This window comes from Xiphias gladius, chromosome 4, assembly GCF_016859285.1.
Source record: "Xiphias gladius isolate SHS-SW01 ecotype Sanya breed wild chromosome 4, ASM1685928v1, whole genome shotgun sequence".
Taxonomy (NCBI): domain Eukaryota; kingdom Metazoa; phylum Chordata; class Actinopteri; order Istiophoriformes; family Xiphiidae; genus Xiphias; species Xiphias gladius.
The window spans coordinates 3443813-3466167 of NC_053403.1; the positions used below are offsets into that span (position 1 = coordinate 3443813).

The window sequence follows — 22355 nt, forward strand, 5'->3', positions numbered from 1 at the left end:
CAGTTACTCGTATCTTTTTTCAATCCTCTTTTCGTTTTCATTTTTCCTTTTGTTTTTCATCAGCGGCATGTTCTATCTTCAAAACATTCAATAATACAGTCAATCAATCAATCAATCCATCTGTCTATCTATATTACAGTGAAGCAGACAGACATGCTTGGACAAAATCGCTATTCTTTTCCCCTCTTTCTTTATTCTCTCTCCAGGCACCTCTTCTCCTCCCCTTCACCTCTCTCTCTCTCTTTCTCACAAACACACACACACACACACACACACACACACACACACACACACACACACACACACACACACACACACACACACACACACACACACACACACACACACACACACACACAGGAGTTCCCATTCTCTGGTTCACAGGCCACTAGCTATGAGGCTTAACCTCTCCTCAGGCATGCTGAGGGAGAAGCTATCTTCAGCTCACAGAAAATATTATCACCGCTGACAATACCGCAGTCGGCTGCCACAGAATAATAGCTCTATATCTGCGCCGCTCATTTCCAACATTCTATATATCAATTTTAGGGGGGGGATTTTTTTTTTTTTTTTTAAATTTTCATTACCTACAGCTGCCATTTGGAGAGCACTTTCATCCAAAGTGCCAAGAGAGTGTGCATTTTTCAGAGCCGCATGCGCGTCCCCGGTGGGAATTTAACCCCACTCTCTGGCAGTGATAATGCTGATGCTAAACAGGGTGCTGCTGTACGACTGTCAGGCTGAGGGGTTCGTTTCCCACAGGAGTACGGTGAGAAAAAAAAATCGGATAAAAGGGATAAAAGCCGCTACCAAAATGCATAGCTCCTCAGAGAACCAAACAAAAACAGCGGAGGTGATGTTACACCCCACTGTGGGCCATGGTGCAGGTGATTAGCGCCTGAACAGCAGCTTTAATAGGAAAAGTGACGATTTTATCAAATGTACGACTAGAAAATCCTAACAAAATCTAACAGGCTGGTGAACTAATGACTGATATGTCTGATTGATTTTTGTGTCTTGTCACTAGCTAAGACTGGCGACCTGTCCAGCACATATCACACTTCCTGCCAAGTGCATGTTGGGACATGATCCAGCCCCACACAACCCTGAACAGGGGAAGCAGTTTAGAGGATGGACAGATGGATGGATAGTCAGTCAGCTCGCTAACAATGGTGTCAGGCTTGCTAAATGTGAAACAGGTGTGGAATGGACTCGAGGAGCAAATTTGATCATTTGTAGACAATCAGGTAGGTTTTCAAGCCGTAGGGCTTCATCAAGGTCTGAAGCATTTGGTTTTATGTGATTCTGAATGAACGACTGTAACTTTATCGCAAAGTATGCTAGACGTGTCCGCACTTTATAGAGGAGAGTTGGAGAAGCAAGAGAAACATGAGGTACTGCGGAATGAGAGCTTTGTATGAAAAGAGGATTTATTTTGCACTACTGCTTTTTCTTCTTTTAGATTAACTGGTAGCCTCAGTCACACTTGCTTGTATAGGGATGGCAGTCTGGGTCATTTGGTTCACCTTTGTGGTCCAGACTGAAATATCTCAACAGCTATTTGATGGATTGCCATTGAATTTTATACAAACAATCGCGGTCCCCATGGGATGAACCCTGATGACTTTGATGATCTCCTGACATGCCCTCTAGCGCCGCCATCAGGTCGACGTTTTTGGCATTTAATGACATGTCTTGACAACTATTGGATGGATTGCCGTGGAATTTCATACAGATATTCATGGTGCCCAGAGGATGAATCCTATGACTTTCCCTGTAGTATCATGGTGAAACATGGTGAAAATGGTAAACATTATACCATCTTAACATCAGCATGTTAGCATTGTCATTGTGAAAATGTTGGTACGCTGATGTTAGCATTTAGATCCAAGTATCACTGTGCCTAACAATAGCCTCAAAGAGCAGCTAACACGGCTTTTTAGTGTCGTTGTTCTATGCCAATATCTTTGTCAACGCTATCTACAGTTTTTATTTCCATAAAATACATTTACAAAAGTAGTAATGCCAGACATCACAGAACATTCTTCATTTATGTTAACGTTGACGTTACTCTCATTCACTGTGTTGACTGTTTACATCTACAAATGGCATTAAATATGGTGAAAATCAGATTATGACATGTTTAAGACAGGAATTTAAGACAGGAAGACTTCAACTTCGGCTTTTTTCAGACTTGACCTGCCTATGACTTGCAAATGTATGACACGATCCCTCCTCTGAAAATACCACTGGGATGAGATGAAGATACACACTTTAGCTTTAGTTGTCACTATTAGTCTGTGTTTTCTATATTAACACCTGATTTGTTTAATTGTTTTTTCACTAATGTAGTAAATAAAGCCAATGCTCAGGTTAAAAGAACCAATCTCAAGCAACCACTCAGACAACAGTTTACCTAGTCAAGACAGGTTATTGTGCAGATTTCTGTGCCTACAAAACCTTCTTCTAGCTTAAAAGTTATTAAACCATATTTCATTTTTGTTGGACCACTGCTCCTCCATGACGGCAGCAGATGTGTTTGCCGAAAGTGTGACGCAACTGCAAAACCTCTATTACAGGCTTAAGATTGTCTTGCCTTTCTGCTGCCCAGGATTTATGGATTTATTTACACCTAAGAAGTGATGCTTTCAACTGTTGTGAGCTAGATATATTCTGCTCGCCTGGTTACTGTATAAACACATTGCAACTCTCTCCTTGTTTTACTCCTGCTGTAAGTCAGCTGCTGAGTTGTTTTTCACTAACTCCATTCCCTTCAGGTGATAAGTCAAATTAATTTCTACTGTTCATGCAGTATTAGACTTTTTGCTCAGGGCACAATTTTGTTCTTTTTTATCCTCTCTACAGCTTTCCACCTTTCTCTGTTCGCACCTCAGCTCACTTCCCTCTCTCTCTCTTCCCCTCTCCCTCTGCCTGATTGGTTAGCTGACAGGCAGTTTTTCCATCCTCATACCTAGATGGAGTAATTCATTGCTCCTCCTCTCTCCACGTCTGTATCCACTGCCTTTTCCATTCACCCAAGTCCCCCCATCTTTCTCCAGCCTATTCCTCTATCAAGACCTCTGACAGCACATCGCTGAAAAAAAATTAGATGTCAATTTTTTTTAATTTTTTTTTTTTTACTTTTTAAAAAAAACATTTTTAAAATATGTAGCAATGAACATTATCCCTTAAAAAACACAGATGTAGCTTTTGCGAACCTTTTTCATTGCGTCCTAAATCTTGCTCTGACAGAAAGCCTTTCCCAGCAAATCCACAGAAACTGTTCTTGGAAAGAAATCCTGATTCAGCCATTCAATATGTTCTGTTCTGTCTAACCACCAGTGACGCATTATGCTCTATAACTGCTCCTTGTAAATAAAGTCTTATCACTGTTCATCTACAGTGCTAAACATCTACATTTTTCAGTACGTCTGGCATCAATACAGTCTTATCACTGCTAATCTAAGGTAATCTATATCAGTGTTCACTAATTACAGGCTGATGACTGTTTATTTAGTAGATGCTGTATGTATAAGATCATCAGTGATAGTCTCATGCCTTAAACAAGCACAGCATGGTATCTACATGGAATAAACAGTCTTATCACTGATGACCCGTATTGCTACATATCAGCATTCTGTAAACACTGTCTACACCTGACAAATATTGTCTAATCACAGCTGTATCTGGATGCCAAATGCATGTACCCGGTGAATGCTGGCTAATCAGGAATGTTAAATCTGATAACAGATAAAACAGGATGTATTTCTGGGGGAATACACATTTTTTGGGGGGACTTTAGCCCACAGGCCAAAAACTGTGAAGACTCAATGTAAATAACTGTTTCAGTTATACAATATTTTTGCTTCACTGCTGTGCAAGAACGGGATAAAGATAGAGGTAGAAACAGAAGAAGAGAAGGGTACAACAGGGTCGTGTCTAAGTTCTTAATAAATCAGCAAAATCTCAGTAGAAAGCAAAGACTATAAATCTACCTGATGACCTCTTGCTAATAAATCCTGGGTGATCAAATGGAGAGGAAGTGATCCGGACTCTTTACTGTGCATTTTTAGGACCACTGAATCAGAAAATGCTGAGCTGGTGCTGATCTAGAAGTGGCAATTCTACACTCCCACAGGCTGCTGGCTGCTGAGCGGAGCAGGATGGCTGGTTGGCTGGATTACAGATTGATGGACCCAATGGATAATTAGATGGCTAACTGAGTAGAATCCAGTCATTTTCAAGTCTTTCCACAAACGTCGCTGTGGACCGATTTCATTACCGACCACATAAATAATGAAAATGAAAACTGTTATCAGCAAGGTCTGTTTCACCACTAATTAGGACACTGTTTCCAGAAAGAGACTCTTCTGTTGAGTTCTTTGAGTGTCATTTTTTATCTTTTCAAAAGGAGGCGACAAAAGTCTCTACAGCAGATACCTTAAGCCAAAATTATCCGCACGGTTACATACCACAAGGAATAAGTGGGAAAATACGTGTTTCGTGGTTTAGAACTGTGAGCTGACCCTAGCAAGCTACTGAGTAAACTGCATCTTTGGTGGCTCTACATGGCAGCGATCGATAAATGTAACTACAATTAAAAGGAGTGTAGTAAAACACACATCACACGCACTTTAGGTGCAAGGCCACTGGAACTCAGCATCAATGGAGAGAATAATGCCTGCACGCAGTCTCCAAACCACAGGTGTCTTTAAATGGACAACGTTTCAATCCCAGTCAGATCTTCGTCAGGTCCAAATGTTTTTAAAAATGGTCCCACAACCGTATACAGTACCTGCAGGCTCATGGGCTTTATGGTGACAGGTGTGGTTAACCATCCAACCCACCCAAGGTAATAGACATCACAAAACAATTAACAATTCAAGAAGAATGAAATCTCAATAATCCAAAGTGTACCAATCCCAAACAGTGGAAGTACAGAGAAAATAATACATCAAATATATCCAGTAGATCAAAAGTGTCTCCAATATATCAAACATATTCAGAATAGTTGTACTACATTATCCACACTAGCCTAATCGCAAGGTTCGTACAAATCATAGTCCTAAAAATAACCATTGATCACTAATCTTAAAAAAAAAGCAAAAATTGGCAGCTTGCGTGCAGTTTTGCCTAAAATGTTTTGCTTGCAAATATATTTTCACACAAAAGTTTTTGCTGGTTAATCGGAAATGAAAAAATGAGCGTGTCCCTAAGGTGCAGGAAAGTGGCTCTCATTTGGCCTTGTCATTTCTCCAACTACACTTAACCGCTTGTTATTCTTACTGGCACGGCAAAAAAAACGGCAGAACAGAGGCTTCAAACACACTGAAAACAATTTGAAGAATGCAAAATCTGATTTTAAAAAAAATGTAGTGTTACCATACTCTACATAAATATTGCTGGGTGCATATTTTTTATAATAATTTTATAGTATGTGGTAAAACCTAATAGTGCATAAAGGCTGTAGTTCACTGTATAACACTGTTTATGTGTGAATGTGCTTAGAGTGCCTTACATAGAGAGAGAAAAAAAGAATCAGCTTGTTAATGAATGCATGTAAACAATAACAAATGGTAAGTGCAGGCTGGATATTAAAAAAACAAACAAACCATAATACTCATTATATTTAACCAACCATTTCTACAGTCAATTAACATTTGTTGTTTGAATTGGTTCGACTGCAGGTGATATTGAAGTAAAATTAGGTTAAAACAAGATAATGAACAAGGGAATGCATTAGACTACATGTAATATTTTATAATTCTCCATTTGTATCATCCTGTGCTGCCGCTGTTTTTGTTGTGTAAATCCTTCTTGTAGTTGTTTTATCTGTCATCCATTTTGGGATTAATGAGTCAAAATTCTTTCCATAGCAGCTTTGATCTCAAAATATTTGTCACAAACTGGAGGAGATTTCTCTCTCCCTCTGCCTTTTCCCATGACGCTCCTGTGGCTCCTCTATAATAACTGAACCTTTGCAGCTCAGGAGGCTGTTTTCCATGAACACACACACACACACAGGCAGAGCCAAACCACACTCGACCCATAAAAAACCAAGTATGTCCTCAAAAGCTCCACATCTCTTTTCTCTTTTGTTCTCTTTCTTCCTCTCACTCTCCGCCTGCTTATCTCTCACCCAGCGGAGACAGAGAAGATGAGATCAATATTTGGATCAGAGCTTGATTAACTATCGACAGGGCCTGGCTCTCCCTCAGAAAGCGACTCTTTGATCGCGAGATGAAAAGCTTTCAAAGTGCCCATCATTGTCTCAGAAATCAAACTTATTAAAGTTTGGCCCACATATCGCCGAGCCCCAAAGCGCACAAAACTCCAAAATTATACCCTTTTATAATGTAATTGTAGGCATTCAACACGCTTTCAGTGTTTTCAGAGTCTCTGGAGCAAAGCATGATTGCAGATAGTAACAAGAAAAACTTATCTAGCTATTATCTGGCTATTCTATTTTTTTTTCCTGCTTGAAAACTGACGTTTGAAATTAGATTGCAATTTTTTGCTGTCTTCGACTAAATATCTTTCAAAGCCTCTTGGAAAAAGTTTCATAACACTGAATGTCTTGTGTAAACTCTTCAACTCTGATCCAGTGAAGATTGGAGAAAAGCAGATTCAAATGTGTTCACCCATAAAGAGGGATGATGGAGGCTTTTTCTCAGATCAATACTTCACACTATCACGGTTTCACACATTCACATTTGGCAGCCACGAACATCCTCTGCTGTTAGTAGTTGTGGGGGTTAAATGCCTTGCTTGAGGGCATAGCAGTTTCATCTATGAGAGCAGTAACATTAGTAGTATATAACAGCTGCTTTCCTTTCTTGGGACAGTTTTAAAAACGCTTGTTTTTGATGCATTCATGTGTCTGCGGGAACGCCCGTCGCAGAGGATGTTTGCGAACGTGAGCAGCAGGAACCACGTGGAGATCTCTAAACTTGACCCAACCGGATCTGAACTCACTGACACATTCAGGCCAAGTTTGGGCACATTTACTAGTGTGTGCTGCAGGTTCAGCCCTAAAATATAACTATTGCTATTTATCATTAATTCTCAAAACAGACATATTGCTGTCAATAATACAGTTCGAAGCTAAAATGTAGAATTACGGATTTGGGTCATGTTTGCGTCAAAACTTTAGTCCCGTGCAGGACTCTGGAACAAACGGTTTAATACAAAAAACAAAAAATTACATTTTCCTTACTACTATATCCACGTTTGGATATACGTCGGGACACTTAAACGCAATGATTTTTGGAAGACAACTTGCATAAATCAGATTGTCCACTTTTAAACGTTCACTGTGATCGATTACGTATTTTAGATAATGTTATAGTCCCTACAAGTTTTACTTTACAGCACACCGAAATAAGCTCAAACCCGTGGCTGGCTGTGAGGCGGAAAATCAAAATTGATGGTACACAATTTGTTACGTAACAGGCCAAAACCTGCAAAAGCACTGGATGGTCCATTAAACCCCCTTAAGAAAGGCACTAACACTTCCAGATCCAGGCGTCTGACCTCTGACCTCTCTATGGAATCTCTCAAGTATCACTTTACTTGAGACTTTCAGAACTAAATGTTAGCTAGTGGGCTCACTGTTCCACACTAGAAACAAAAAATTGTGTAAAAAACATACATAGTGCTGATACTTTGGAAACAACTTGTTTGAAATCTTTTGGAAATCGTTTCCATAGCAACCACCCTCCACTCTCAAAAAAACAGTTGCCCGTGCAGCTTTTGAAGAGTTAAAAATTCCATAAAAAAAAGAGAAGCTGCTTCGCACTTAATGTCTCATGACTCATTGTGTGACCATTTTCACTTTGTTGTTGTCAGCTGCCTCCGTGGGATTCAATGACTAATACAAAACCCGCGAATGTCAAGTGATCTCTTGTAGCACAATTAGCAAAGCGCTTCACTTTGCCTGTGAAGAGACCAGGTGAAGCACTGTGAACCTGCAGGTCCTTCACTCTAAAGTGAAGCACGAAAACAGATTAATATCAAGGTCAAATGAGAAATGTCAAGAGCCGAAAGATGTTAAAATCAGCTCCCCACACTTTTTTTTGTCTTCATCTTTGTTGCTTCTTTTGGTGATGTTTCCTTTTTTTTTTTTTTTTTTTTTTTACCTGCACCGCACTTCCCAGAGAGCAACTCTCAATCAAACAGTGCAGATTCTTGGATCTGTTGATGCAGTTTTCTGTAGGTGGAGCTCACGGACGTATTGAGAGAGCTCAATACAGCGCAATGAGTCAGCCCTGCTGCAGATTTGTCCCAGTGCCCCGATCGTTATTGTAAAAGACATAAAAGTAATACTTTTGACAGGTTACCTCAAATGGCAAACAACATCAATTATTAATCTATTAATGTGTTATAAATTTTTAATCTATGAAGATTTCATATTTGTACAGCTTTCTCAGAGCCTAGAAAAGCTCCCAATATGTGGGTTATGTGATGTCGATGTACAGTCCATGGTCATTTGCTGGCAAATGATCTGCATGGGCAACTTTAAGTAGATATGAGGCTACTGCCAGCACATGGTTAGATTAGCTTAGTGGTATCGATCTTCTCATCTAACTCTGCAAGAGAGGGAAGCGGATTTACCAAAGTGTCAAACTACTCCTTTAATCTGAAAGAATGGGGATCCATTTTGCATTATCGGCTCCCGTCGTTTAGTATATCGTTGGCGGAAATCCTTTTCTTTCTCTGAACATGAGCCATGGTGGCTGTCATGTGTGACAGAGCATTTAACATTTAGTGCAGCTTTCAAACAGTGAGTGTTCAGAACTGAAAATGGTAAATCTTGGTAAATCGGTTGGGTTTACTTATTTATATCAATCAGCATTCAAGGGCAGTAAGACTAAATCAAAATGTTATGGGTATTCAAAACCATAAATACATTTTAAATACGAAGACAGGAAGAAATGTTTTCATGTCAAATAAAACTATTTGCAGCAGTTACGAAACTTTGGGGGAACCTGTGTATCCTGGTGTTTGCCACTGTTCCGAATTCACAAACTAAAAATAAAAGGCAGCTACAATACTTCCATCTCCAAGTCACCGCTGGTGTGTGTGCGCACACGCACACGCACACACACACACACACACACACACACACACACACACACACACACACAGAGAGCCAGAGCCAAAGGGAGCAGAGGGGCCCAGGGAGACAGATTGTCTTTTAATTGGTTGAAAACTGCAGAGCTTTGAGAAGGGCTGAAGGGGAGGACACACAGACACACATGCACACAAAACACACAATGTCCTCTGTGATAGTCAGGAGACGTCGCAGTCCCTGCTGACTGACTGGTATAATGAGCTGAACTCGGGCCAAAAGCTGGAGGTGTCTGTGTGTGTCTGTTTTTATTGTATGTGCGCCCGGCAACTCGCTGATAACATCAAACTGAAAGACAGAACGATGGTCCAGACACTGAGGGTCAGGAGAATTGAAGTGTGTTTGTGTGTGTGTGTGTGTGTGTGCGTGCGCCAGATACTCATACCATTAATTAAGATTAAAGCTCTTGATAGCCAGAATTCATTGTCATGATACGACACCATTTCCTTGCACATACAAATAGTACATGCAAATACAAATCAGACCTGGCTGTGCGTCAACTGTATAGCACAGAATTACACCGTCGGTTGTTATAAAATGATGAAAACCGAAATCCAGGCCTGCTTTCCAATCATATGATTAAATATCTAATAAACCTTAATAAAGACGAAATCCCCAGTTATAAAATAAAAACCGGATGTGTTTTACAAAACACCATTATAACACCAACTTTACCCAAAAACCATATTGTCAAAAGAGTCGCAGGTTCTGTGAGGCCTATAAATGGTGAGCAGGACAAAATTATTATGTGCATGTGTGTTACCTCCTGATGGTGCGCAGCAGGGTGGATCTGGCCTCGTTGTGGAAGGTGACGATGATAGAGGTTGGAGGAAGATCAGAGTCGTAGTGAAGAGTGGTGCACCTGGAGTGAGAGACCATAGTGTAAATATTCACACCAAAAATGATTGTCCTTTGACTGTGATAAAAAGTTCTCTCTTTTTTCTATACAGACTGTAGGAGTCAACGCGCAGATTTTTCATACATAAACGACAAAATCAGCTGGATTCACTACAGAGAACAATTTCACCCATTTTATCATCTCACTAACAACTGCTTTCAAAAACACAAAAAAATGGACAAATTTTGGATTGAAAATAGACGGTAAAAGCCACGAATTTGTGAATGAGCAATTGTTTTGACATGTGTGTTCAACATGTTTGTCACAATAAATGCTCTTTTAAGATGGGGTGGTACTTGTGATACGCCAATATAACCAACATTACATGCTGTCACATTTAGATCTCACAATTCATGGCAAAATATACTTAATATTATTTTTTTTAAGACCTTTTCACACTGTGTCAATAGAATATCATACCTTAAAGAAAAGTGGATGCCTTGTCTACCATCATTAATCGCTGGTGTTTGTTATAAGCTAATTGGAATGTGATTATTTCACCATGTCGGTGGTGGAGTTGTGTTGATATTTCAGCACCTTCTTTTACTTCATTTCTGTCTTTGACTGCTCCCTTACATACATGGTGCGCGCACTCACACTCACACTCTCACACTCTCTCACACACACACACACACACACACACACACACACACACACACACACACACACACACACAGTGAACAAGTGATCAGACCAGACCTATTGAAGATGAATTATAGATGACCAGCCACTGGCTCATTAAAATACACCACATAGCAGTCTGTTTGAGTGTGTGTGTGTCTGTGCTGCCTCTGCTGGGTCAGCTGCTTTTTCTTCTAAAAGAACAGTGGCAGTCACAAAAACACACACATACACACACACACACACACACACACACACACACACACACACACACAGTATAATAAGAAGACTGGCCTTTACCTATCAGATTGATGTATTGGTGACATTTTCACACAGAAACAGTCTGCTTGCTCTATCCTGGCCTTCATTTTTAAAAACCTCACCTTTCTCAAATGTGTCTCTGTGTAAAACTTAACACAACATACTGCACCATTAGCCATCTTAAGGTGTGGTTCTTCGTTGGCCTAATCTACCTCCATAACATGCGTTTATTTATTTACTGAGGGCACTGAGGTTGAAATAATCAATTAAAAAATTCTGAAAGAAAGATTTGATTGATTTTGCCCATTTTCTCACACTTAGAAAATTGCCTATTATACTGTAAAAGAGCAAAAGTAAAATAAAAAATGTCCCATATAGAGCCTATTTGCACAACATGAGCAAATTTGAAATACAAGGCATCATTCATAAGATGGCGGATCAAACACTAGCAAGTTCTGCCATTTAACATTAATGGCCAATTAATACAACAAACTATGACTTCAGCTCATTTGGGTCGTGAACGCCTGTGTTTTTGTAGCATACAGAATTAAAGACATGAAATATTAAAACTTTAAAGATTAAAATGTGAGCACAACTTAAACGATCTTGATTGGCTGTGTGTAGGCACAGACAAGAAAGTCTAATTCTCTTGCAGAAAATGTACATGTATGTACAAACACTATACAGATGGTGTTTGGAGAGCACTATTTTTAGCCACATCACAAAAAAATAAAAAAAAAACATTTATCCTAACCCCAGCACGTTTCTCGGCTTGCCACCAAGAAAGGTTGGGAAGCTCCCCTCTGATGCTGTCCCACTTTGTAGTTTAGAAAGATAAGATCCATTTTTCACAGAAAAATCAGAGCTTGTGTCGGTCAGAGGCAAGAAGACTGATCTACTTTTCAAGCATCTGAAATAAGACGACACCAAAAACATGTTGACTGGCTCTGATCTGGGAGGAAATTCTATATTAGAGAACATCAACAAAATGTCAAGTAAAAGGCGAGAATCTCTGTGAAGTTTGGCCGGTTCAGTTTCTGTCAAACACATGAAAAATCCATAACTCACAAAAGATGACTTCCCTCCGCATCATATTCCAAACAAATACTACCATATCAAATTAGCTGAATATGTACAATAGTAGGTTTCTGGTGCCATATATCCCATATTTTGTAGTTCAACCTCGTGCGTCACGTCGAAGTGTCCTTGAGCCAAGCGGTGAACTTCCTCCCGTGACTTGCTGTGGGGTGACAACACAAGCCCCACTCTTAAGTTGTTGTATTAACAGGTCGGCACGCAGCATCAGTCAGTGCACATGAGCACCCGGCTGTGAAATAATACTATCAGCACCTCATTAACTCGCAATTTGATTTTTTTAGTTTAGAGGCACAGTGAATAAGTGGGGAAACAATATCACCAAAGCAGATTACGGAAAGTAAAAATTTAGAAACAAGCATATGATTCCTACTTTTATTGTTGTAACTTGCTCAATGGTATGTTGGCCAGTAGTTAAGCTGTGTTGTTGTAGTAGTGCAGTGGTGTAGTACCTACCTACCTATCTATCTATTTCTTTATAGCTTTAATCTTTCTTTTTCTTCCCTTTATTTCTTTTTTCTTTCATCCTCTTTTTCTTTCCACCTATCTCTCTTTTTTTTACCTTTCATCTTTCTTTTGCTCTTTCCACCTTTCCTTCTATCTATCTAGCTATCTATCTTTTTCCTTTCCATTTATCTTTCTTTCTGTCTTTAATCTGTCTTTGTTTCTTTCCATAATCTGCTCTTTGCTTATTATCTTATCTTCATTTTTGTCTTATATCTTCCTTTTCTTTGTCTAATCAATTCTATGTTTTTCTCTTTGTTTTTCTTTCCCTTTCTTTCTTTCAGGCTAACTTTCTTTTTCAGTTCCAAATGTCTTTTTACATCTTTTTCACTTTTCTGTTTGTTTTTTTCTTTCTTCACTGCATCATCAGTTGCATTTTCTATCATCAAACTATTCAATAAAGAGATGAAATTAAACACAGAATGAAGATGGAAAACATACTATAAAACAGATGAATGGAGAAATGCATACTAGCCTACAGGTGCAGCTCATGGTGCAATTTCTAAGTTTTAATCACACACACACACACAGAAACACACGCACTTTCGAAAGCTGAGGTTCAGTCTTTCTTTCTTTGCTTCCTCCCTTTTTCCTTCATTTTTCTCCTCTTCCATTGTCTCTCCCTCTCTCCAAGTGAGAATAGGAATATACACATATATATATATATATATATATATTTGTCATATCATATACCATCATGCCCTTCTCCGCCTACTCAATCCCCTATCTGGCTGTCTCCATCTCTGGTTTTCCTGCAGTTGATTTATTCAGCGGCTCTACCGGAGAGGAACGATAAGAAGATAAAGACGAGCCGTGTGTGTATTTGTGTGTATTTGTGTCTGTGTGTCTGTGTGTGTGTGTGTCAGGGAGAGAGAGAGAAGGACAAATGAGGCCGAGAGACACAGTGACAGACAGGCAGAGAGAGAGACAGACAGAGATGTACAGATAAAAGTTGTGCTGACAGATGACTGATGTCGAAGCTGATATGAACAAGCTTCCATACTCCCCGAGCGAGTATATGTGTTTGGGTGTGTGTGTCTGCGTGTGTGTGTGTGCACACAAACTTCTTGATGCGTCAAAGCTCAAGAGAAGGCAAACATGTTTAAAGAAACAGGAGGAAATGCAGGAAGGGAAAGAAAAATAGACTGAAAAGAGGAGAGGGTGAGAAGGAAAAGGAGAGGAGAAATAAATGATGGGCAAGGAAGGAAGAAGAGGAGACAAATAAGGATATAAAAGAGAAAAAAGGAAGCGAAAGACAAGATAAAAGGAGGTGAGAGAGTAAGAGAAAACAAGAATGAGAGGGGGAGGAGAGGAGGGATTAGGAAAGGAGATATGGAAGGAAAAGACAATAAAAAGAGAAAGATGAGAGGATGTGGTGCTAGATGAGACGAGAAGCCAAGTTGAGAAAGGGCAGAGGAAAAGAGGAGAGGATATGAGATGAAAGCAGACCAGACAGAATAAAAGAGAAATGGGAATGAAACAAGGAGAAGAAAAGAGACAAACTGAGAAAGTGAGAAGACAAAACAGGAAAAATAAACAAATATGGAGGAAAACAGCAGTGGAGAAGAAGAGGCAACTGGAAAGTTGAGGACAAAATAACAAGTGAATGTATGAGGAGAGTGAAGAAAAGAGCAGAGAACATGAAAGAAGAGATGAAAGGAAAAGAATAGGGAGATGAGAAAGTAGAGGGAAGGAAGAAAAGGAAGCGAAAGGTGGTGGGGTGGTTAAAAAAAGAATAAAGGAAAGATTGAAAAGTTGTAGAAGAAGAAGGGAAACAATGAAGAGAAACGAATGGAGAAAAGAGAAAAAGGGGAGACAATATAGGATGTTAGAGGAGAAAAGAAGAGAGCAGATGAGAGGAAAGATGAGATGGTTGAGAAAAGATGGGGGAGAGGCTAAGAGAAAATAAGAAAAAGATAATTGTGAAGAAAAATTAAATTCTGAATTTAGATATTTCAACTCAAAGGTACTACCATTAAGAACAGAAACTATCTATTTCATTCACTGAATATAACAACAAAAACCAAATACACAAACAAAGGAAAAAAAGAGTGCAGAGGGTAAAAGAGAGGATGAAAGAAAGAATGCTATAGGAGAGGAGGAAGAAGAAAAACACACAAGACGAGATGAGTATACTGTAGATTTCGGTCCAGATGGTGTGAAAATCATTCATATTTGATGAGCACAGCCATTTGAGGAGTGGATGTGGTTTGTGTGTCTGTGTGTGTGTGTGTGTGTGTGTGTGTGTGTGTGTGTGTGTGTGTGTGTGTGTGTGTGTGTGTGAGTGAGAGAGTTGGTTCATCAAAGTTCATCTGGAGGTGAGCTAAACACATGAAAGGAGAGGTCAAAACCAGCAGTGCCCACGTATACGCGCGCACACATACACACACACATACACACATACACACACACACTTACACTTTCACACTCACATGCACACACACTTACACTCACAAACACACACACACAGTCCCTCTCTGCGGGCGGTTGCGGCCGACCTGTCAAACTGTGTGTTCGTGCTGCAAAATACTAATGGCCACTGATGTAGCCCTGAGATACTGTCAGACCTGTTCTCTCTCTCACACACGCACGCACGCACGCACACACACACACACACACACACACACACACACACACACACACACACACACACACACACACACACACACACACACACACACACACACACACACACACACACACACACACACACACACACACACACAATATATACCTACATACAGCTTCTGATTAACACCTCTAACACTCTTCTCTCTCTGTCCTTTACTTTTTCTACCTCTCCGCTTTTTCTCTGTTCTCTTTTCCCACCATTACTCTCTCTCTTCTCAGCGCCCTGCTTTACCCTCCGTGTCTCTTGGCCTTCTCTTGTTTTGTCTGTCCAAATCTGTTTAACTCCTGGCTAAAAGTCCCCACCATAAAGACAGAAAGACTTAGAGTTACTGTAATTGCGTAGTGATTTAATGCGGTGTTTCATATTAAGAGCCTCTCTATCACACGTCTGCAACGTCAACAGAAGTCGTCCAACCCAAACAACCGAAAAGTTGTTTAATTTGCCAAAGCCCTTCCTAAATTATCCATGTTGAGTGCTTGCTGATCTGGCACTGTCAGGGAGACACTGATTTTCATTGGCTTCCAAATTTAGTATGATTTTAGCAACTTTGAATGTTAACCTCTATGGGTCAAGTTTTGATCAACTTTAGGGAATTAAAAGTTCTTGGTTAAGGTTAGGAAAAGGTTGGTTTCTTTAACACTCATGGTTAAAAGAAACAAATGTTGACTATTGGTTTGAAACGGGATGTGAACAGCTGTACCCCATGTAAAAAAAAAAAAAAACGCATGCTTTGTAAACCCAACCATCCACTCCAAACTCCTCCGTAAGAGTTCTTGCAACGCTATAATGTCACACTCCTCCTGCATTTGATGCTTTTGTCATTTCTGCTAAGCCACAAGAAGTCCTTTTAAACATAGATTGTTGACCAAATGACCAATGCTTTCCTTTTTCTGCTGAAGGCAGTCTTCATTGAGCAGAGTCAAATTTACAAAAATCAATCAAAGTTGCCTTCTTTCCACTTAAGTGTTATTAGTTTATGTTTCATATCATCTCTGGGCGCACAAAGAGAGACGTAACTCAGAAGACATGACCTAACATATACATTACACACCAAAGTAGATATAGAAGTAGTGGCCCCAGTAACCAATGAAAATAAGTATACAGAAATGGATTAACAACGGTTACTGAGGACCAAACAGGCCTATTTCGAATTTTGATATTAATCCTAAAACGATAACAATGAAATGAACAACGGCCTGGACAGCTGCGCTAAACTCCTACTTCACTTTTAAAAATGTAGGCAATTTATTCAACCACAGAGTAAGACACGTGGCTACTTGTCTGACATTATTTCATATTCTGTAGCCTAGTTATGGATCTCTTACTACTTGCGCTTAACAATTCTCCCCCCCATTCAGCTTTTTTGAAAAGGTCTAACATTTGTTTTTTAAACTTGATCTTCGAATAATCTGTTCTTTAAAAAAAAAAAAAAAAAGCTGACTTGGTAGTATAGACACTTTTCTCCAAAGCTTCTTAGATGTTCCCAATACACACACAACAGGAGCAATTTGAGCAAGGGATACAAACCCTCTGATTAGTGACCATCCCGCTCTACCACCTGAATTACAAACTACACTGCTGTTGGCAGAGCTGGGGAAGTAACGCTTCAGACTTGGACTTGACTATTATAAAAATGACAAGTTGAGACTTCATGTGGACTTGACTTACTTGAGACTTGACTCCCCTATGGCAGCTTGACTTGTGGCATGAAAAAAAAACTTTCATCTGTCTTTGGACGTGACTTTCTTTCCTCAAAATACTTAAAAAAAAAATCATGCCCTTTACACATGTGGCTAACGGGACACTGGTTGTTCTCTTTGTATGCAACGTCAATAATTTCCTGTGTAATCCTACAGCATGTGTATTTGCAAATTGCACGTATGCAGCAATGGTGAACTTCACATGCAAAAGTGGAAAATAGAAAAGTGCTTATAGTATGCTCTGGGCTCTTTTTATAAAAAGGCGACTGAGAAAAGTATCAAATGTACTTTTTCCAATGTGATATTCTGGAGAATATACATGTGCAATGGGAAGTATAATATTTTGTTTTTACTTAGGCGGCATGATATGGAACAATGTCAGTTTAATCTGAGCAAAGTAGCAGCACGCCTGTTGGAGTAAGATATTTTGGTAAGCTTTTCACCTCTGGCCTTTCTTTCTTTCTCTTCCCACTATCTCTGTCTTGCTTCTTTTCAGGTGTTCACAGAGGAGAAGATGGCCTAGTTTTGGCTGGTTGGGCAACAGCCATTTACATATTTATACACGCACACATACACACATACACACCCATACACACACCCACACACACACACACACATGTGGTGAACGAGGGAGCAAGGGATTTCTCTTCTCCTGACCAAAAGAAAGAAAAGAAAAAAATGACGGCCAGGGACAGTAGATAATGCCTCATTTCTTCTGTTACTGGAAAATTCCATTAGGAAAATTTCCAAGTCAATGACTACCATGAATGAATAGTTCAAATGAATAGTTTCCGTAGATTCAACTATTTTAATTGAAGCGGCTTTAATCCCCAAAAGGAGTGAAGGAGTGTACATATTTTGCACTGACCAGGTCGTGGCCTGATATTCACTAATTTCTATGAGTCCACTGTGTAACTTTGAAGATGAAATAACACAACCTTTCTCTTAGAAATGAAAAGTTGAATTCAAGCAAGAAAATGCACCGTTAATTCAGTACAGTCAGTGGTTCTACAACTACAGCCTTACTTGGTTTGGTATGACCATTAGTTTATGATGGCTTATTTTAGTTAGTGTCATCAAACTTCAGATATAGATATGTAAACATAGATTTTCCTGTGTAACTGACATTGCTGAGTCAGTACGCTGTCTTTATGTCTCTTCACTACTTGTGCTACAGACTACACCTTAGCATTTCCCATTATTACATCATTGTCACTTGGGTCTACAATGACTACTGTTCAGCCAATGTTACATGGTCTCCCTTTCCACCAATTAAGAGATCCTGCTCTAGCCAGAAACACGGCAGACTTGCTCATTTGTTTAGACACTTAAAATGAACAAAGGACATCCCTCTGTCACCGTTGTCCTTCAGCAGCAAAGGCAAAAGCGGCATGTTGTTCTGAGACCGTACTGATAGTCATTGTTAATCAGGACCACAATATTTTCCCTAACCTTAACCAAGTAAACTACCAACCTAAACTTAATCACACCATAACCGTAGAATTGACATATGTTTGAAAAGCACTGAGATTTGTCATATTATGTTGTTTAGGTATAAAGACTTTTTGATTAATGGCTCCTAAAATATACTTCCAACAAACCAGCAGGACTAGAGCCTCCTCAGGGAGGTAATAATGTGATATGGAAATATTACATAAATATGTAATTATACGCAGTAGGAAATAACTGGTAAAAATGTCAAAATGTTTTTGTGCAGTATATGCAGTGCATAAATAACAAATGAGATGCATGGAAAAATTAGTACAGGGAGAAAAATATACATATTACTTCATATTTGAGGGAGCGAAGTAGAGGAAACCCTTTTTGGTGGTGTGTCATTATTCTTATTACTCTGTGTGGTGATTGTGCTGTACATCATTTGAGAAATATAGTAACATTGTTGAATATTACATATCCTTCATGTAAAAAAATTCAGTTTCTGAGGTCTTTATTCAAAAACATCTACTTTAAGTCAAAAAAAAAAAAAAACCTGTATGGAGGTAACTGCTATAAGAAACAGAAGGGCTGCTGTCATGTCTGAAATTTCTGTTGTATTGTCCCTTAGGGATTTGCTGATGGCCAACACTGCTGTCAGTTAAACAGCCAGTTTCTCTGTGTGACCCAGTGCTTCATTTCCTCAGAAAACAACTCCACTCAACACCTGATGTGTGTTTTTGTGGCTGGTAAAGACTGAGCAGAGGTGTAAGTCACAGGCCCGACTACTAAACCAGCACAGAACGAGTACAGAAGTACAGTCCCCTCTAAAACCACTGGAACGGCAAGGTCAATTCCAGCAAGGTCATTGTTTTTGTTAGACAATGAAGACATTGGGGTTTGAGATCGAAAGATGAAGATGAGACAAGAGCTCAGAATTTCAGTTAAGGATATAGCTATAGGATATAACTTTTGTTTGAACCCAGCCATTTTTCAAGTGAGCAAAAAAATATTGGAACATGTGACTTACAGGTGTTTCTTGCTGCCCAGATGTTCCCTTTTAGAATGATTGTTGAAACATTAAATAGATCTGAATGTCTACTCTTGGTCTTAGCCTTGGGTTTCACCTGTGAAGACTGCATTTGTTGTTAAAAAGGATAAACCAACATGAAGACCAAAGAGCTGTTTATGGGAGAAAAGCAAGCCACTTTGAAGCTGTGAAAAGAGGGAACATCGATCAGAGCCACTGCACAAACAGTGGGCATAGCCAATATGACAATTTCGAATGTCCCGAAAACGGAAGAACCTGCTGGTGTACTGAGCAGCAGGTATCGAACAGGTCAATCAAGGACAGCAACAGCAGTTGATGACAGAAACAACTACAAGTCTACAGAAACTGCCGATTTACAGAAAAAAATTAATCCAGAATAATCGGGAGGAACTTCATCATGCAGTAGGACAATGACCCAAAACACAAGACCAACACAACATAAGACTTCATCAGGGGGAGAAAGTGGAAGGTTTTTGATTGCCAGAGGGCCTGTTAATAGCTGGCTTTAACATGCATCTTGGTTAGTGTCAAAGTCAGACACTTTCTTCCCCCCGAGCATCCACCCTGATGTCTTCCAAGATCTTATGTGGTGCTTTAATGATGTCTGCTTCTTGCTGATGTTTACTTATGTCTGTACTTCAGAGAGAAAGGAGGTTGCTTGTCAGGAAAATGTAAACAGAGGTCCCTTTACATATATTTGAACATATGACTGATGCTGATTTTCCTGGTCTGACAATCTCTCAAAATTACGATGCTAATCTTATTTCCTTTGGATTCTAGTATTTATCTTAAAGGTTAAACTTCAACCACCAATACACGTATGGGGTCATTAATCTTATTTTTGTGAGAACGTTTTTTTTGTTATTGTTTTGTATTTTGCTTATTATAATTTCTAAGTTTAAATTGGTTTAATCCTTTATTGAGGATGTGACAGCCTAATACAACCTAACCACCTAACAGAGATGGATTCAGAATGAACGAATACCATATTTCTGAACTGAACAAACTACATCATCATCATCATTACAGCCATGACAACACTCTTGGTGTAACTTTTGAGCATCATCCATAAAGATTACTTTTTATAGAGGTGGTAACAGTGTGCAATTTTTTTGGACAAGGCAAACACATATATTCACATTGTTGCTACTGCTGTACTATCTCAAGTATTTCACTATTTAAAAAACAGCCATGAAACAAGTTGAACAGTGTTTGTATGCCATTTATCATCTGGCTTTGTTTCTGTCTCAAACAAAGCTCAGACTTTTCAACACAAAGTTTCAAATACCAAGCGCAGCGTTTAGATCAATGTACAGTATAATCCCCCTTTTGTACTGAGCTGTGTGTTATTAACTTTTTTCAGTCATGATGTGGTGGCCGGGACAATGTAGCTACCACAACAAACAGCGGATCTAAGGAGGCAATTTCTTTCAACATCAATATGCAGCATAATTATTTTAAATTCAGACTCACAGTGTCACAGCTTTAAAATGGATACAATCTCAAATTGGAGTAGTATGCTTTCATAATTACTGTACAACTGTCCTGCTGTTTTATCAGACCATCAAGATATTCCCTCTTATCTCAGCTAAATTGGGCCACAGTAACACATTTGGCTGCAGACTCTGATCTGATCCATTTACAGAGATTTCACCAACAGACACCCTCTGGTTCTGTTTCTCCAAAAGTGTCTCAAATTTTATGTTTAAGTTGTTGAAATAACGAGGTAAAAAAACAAAATGAGGGAGATAATTTAATAGTTATGATGATATTGCACTCAATCATACATGGAATGAAACTCTCAAAATCTTGGCAGTATTTGTTTTTAAAAGTAAGACTTCCATCATGATCTTTGTTGAAAGTATGCCATAGAACAACTAAATTTAGGGGGTGAAGTTGTCACACACATACTGCAAATCCTGGCAAGAGAAAGCATCTTCCAAACTAACTCCACCACCCACCATCAGATTATAAGGAGAACACTGTCACCCAGGAGAGCTCATTTTGGCCTCTCCGACAGGCTAACCTGAGAAACAATAAGATCCCTGTGGCAATACAGCTAAAAATGGATTAAAGAGAAGACACATGATGGCTTCAGAGCCAAGCAACAGTTAAAGACTGGTTGTTATTGGTGGAGTTGGGAAAGGGGAAGGATGTGTCAGAGATGAACAAAGGCAGAGATTTTCAGATACGACAGGGAAAAAAATTAGGTTTTGTTTTTTTTGTTTTTTTTAAAACAAAAAGATTATTATTTTAAAAACTGCCGGGGCTCCTCCGGTTCCTTGTTAGCGCCGCTGCAATCCCCCAGCAGAGCGAAGAGACTCATGTTTTCCAGAGTTTTCTGACTGTTTGAAAAAGATGAGGCTGGAACTACTGGGAGAGATGCTTCACCCCGTGCTGCTTATATATTCATGCTTTAAAGTTCCACAACACTGACTGCCTCTGACTGTGTGTGTGAGTGTGTGCAGCAGTCTGTGTTTATGCGTAGGTATCTTTACGTCTGTGGAAACATTTAGCATGAATTTTAGTTTGTGTGTATCCTCATCTATTTAGACATATTCTATTTGTGTTTGCAGGTGTTTTAATGGGTGTATGTGTGTATATATGCGAATGTAAGTATGTGTATGCGCAGGTCTTTATGTAACTGATGTAATCACTGCACATGTTTCATTTTGGAAATCAAAGTGCGGAAACAACAGAGAATCTTTTAATTATCAAAACATGAAACCACATGAAATCATGTTTTGTACATAACATGCTACACAATAGGTGCTATCAGCCATTTAATCGGTTGAAGATACTAAGAAGTTTAACTGGTCTCTCTGTGTTCTGTAATTTTCTCTTCCACATCTTGTGGGAAATAGGGATCTACTTGGACGTCTTTCTTTTTGTCTGCTTCACATAGTTGTCCAAGTAAAACTCTCTGAAGAAACTTTGCAGACAGGCAGCACACACGATTGGGTAACTGTGCCATGAGAGTCAGAAAACCCCGTGAGAACATTCTGCACTGGGATTTTGGGAAAAGAGAC

At 39.3% G+C, this 22355-nt stretch overlaps 1 protein-coding gene across 8 annotated transcripts in view; it reads right to left on the bottom strand.

Annotated features, from left to right (window-relative positions):
• galnt14 (UDP-N-acetyl-alpha-D-galactosamine:polypeptide N-acetylgalactosaminyltransferase 14 (GalNAc-T14)) overlaps window positions 1–22355 on the bottom strand; it is a 154602-nt gene that overhangs the window by 50026 nt on the left and 82221 nt on the right. For all 8 annotated transcript variants that reach the window (XM_040125650.1, XM_040125653.1, XM_040125656.1 and 5 more), the window contains one exon: window positions 9894–9992. In XM_040125650.1, coding sequence (XP_039981584.1) covers window positions 9894–9992 — 99 coding nt within the window. The remainder of the gene's footprint in view (window positions 1–9893; window positions 9993–22355) is intronic.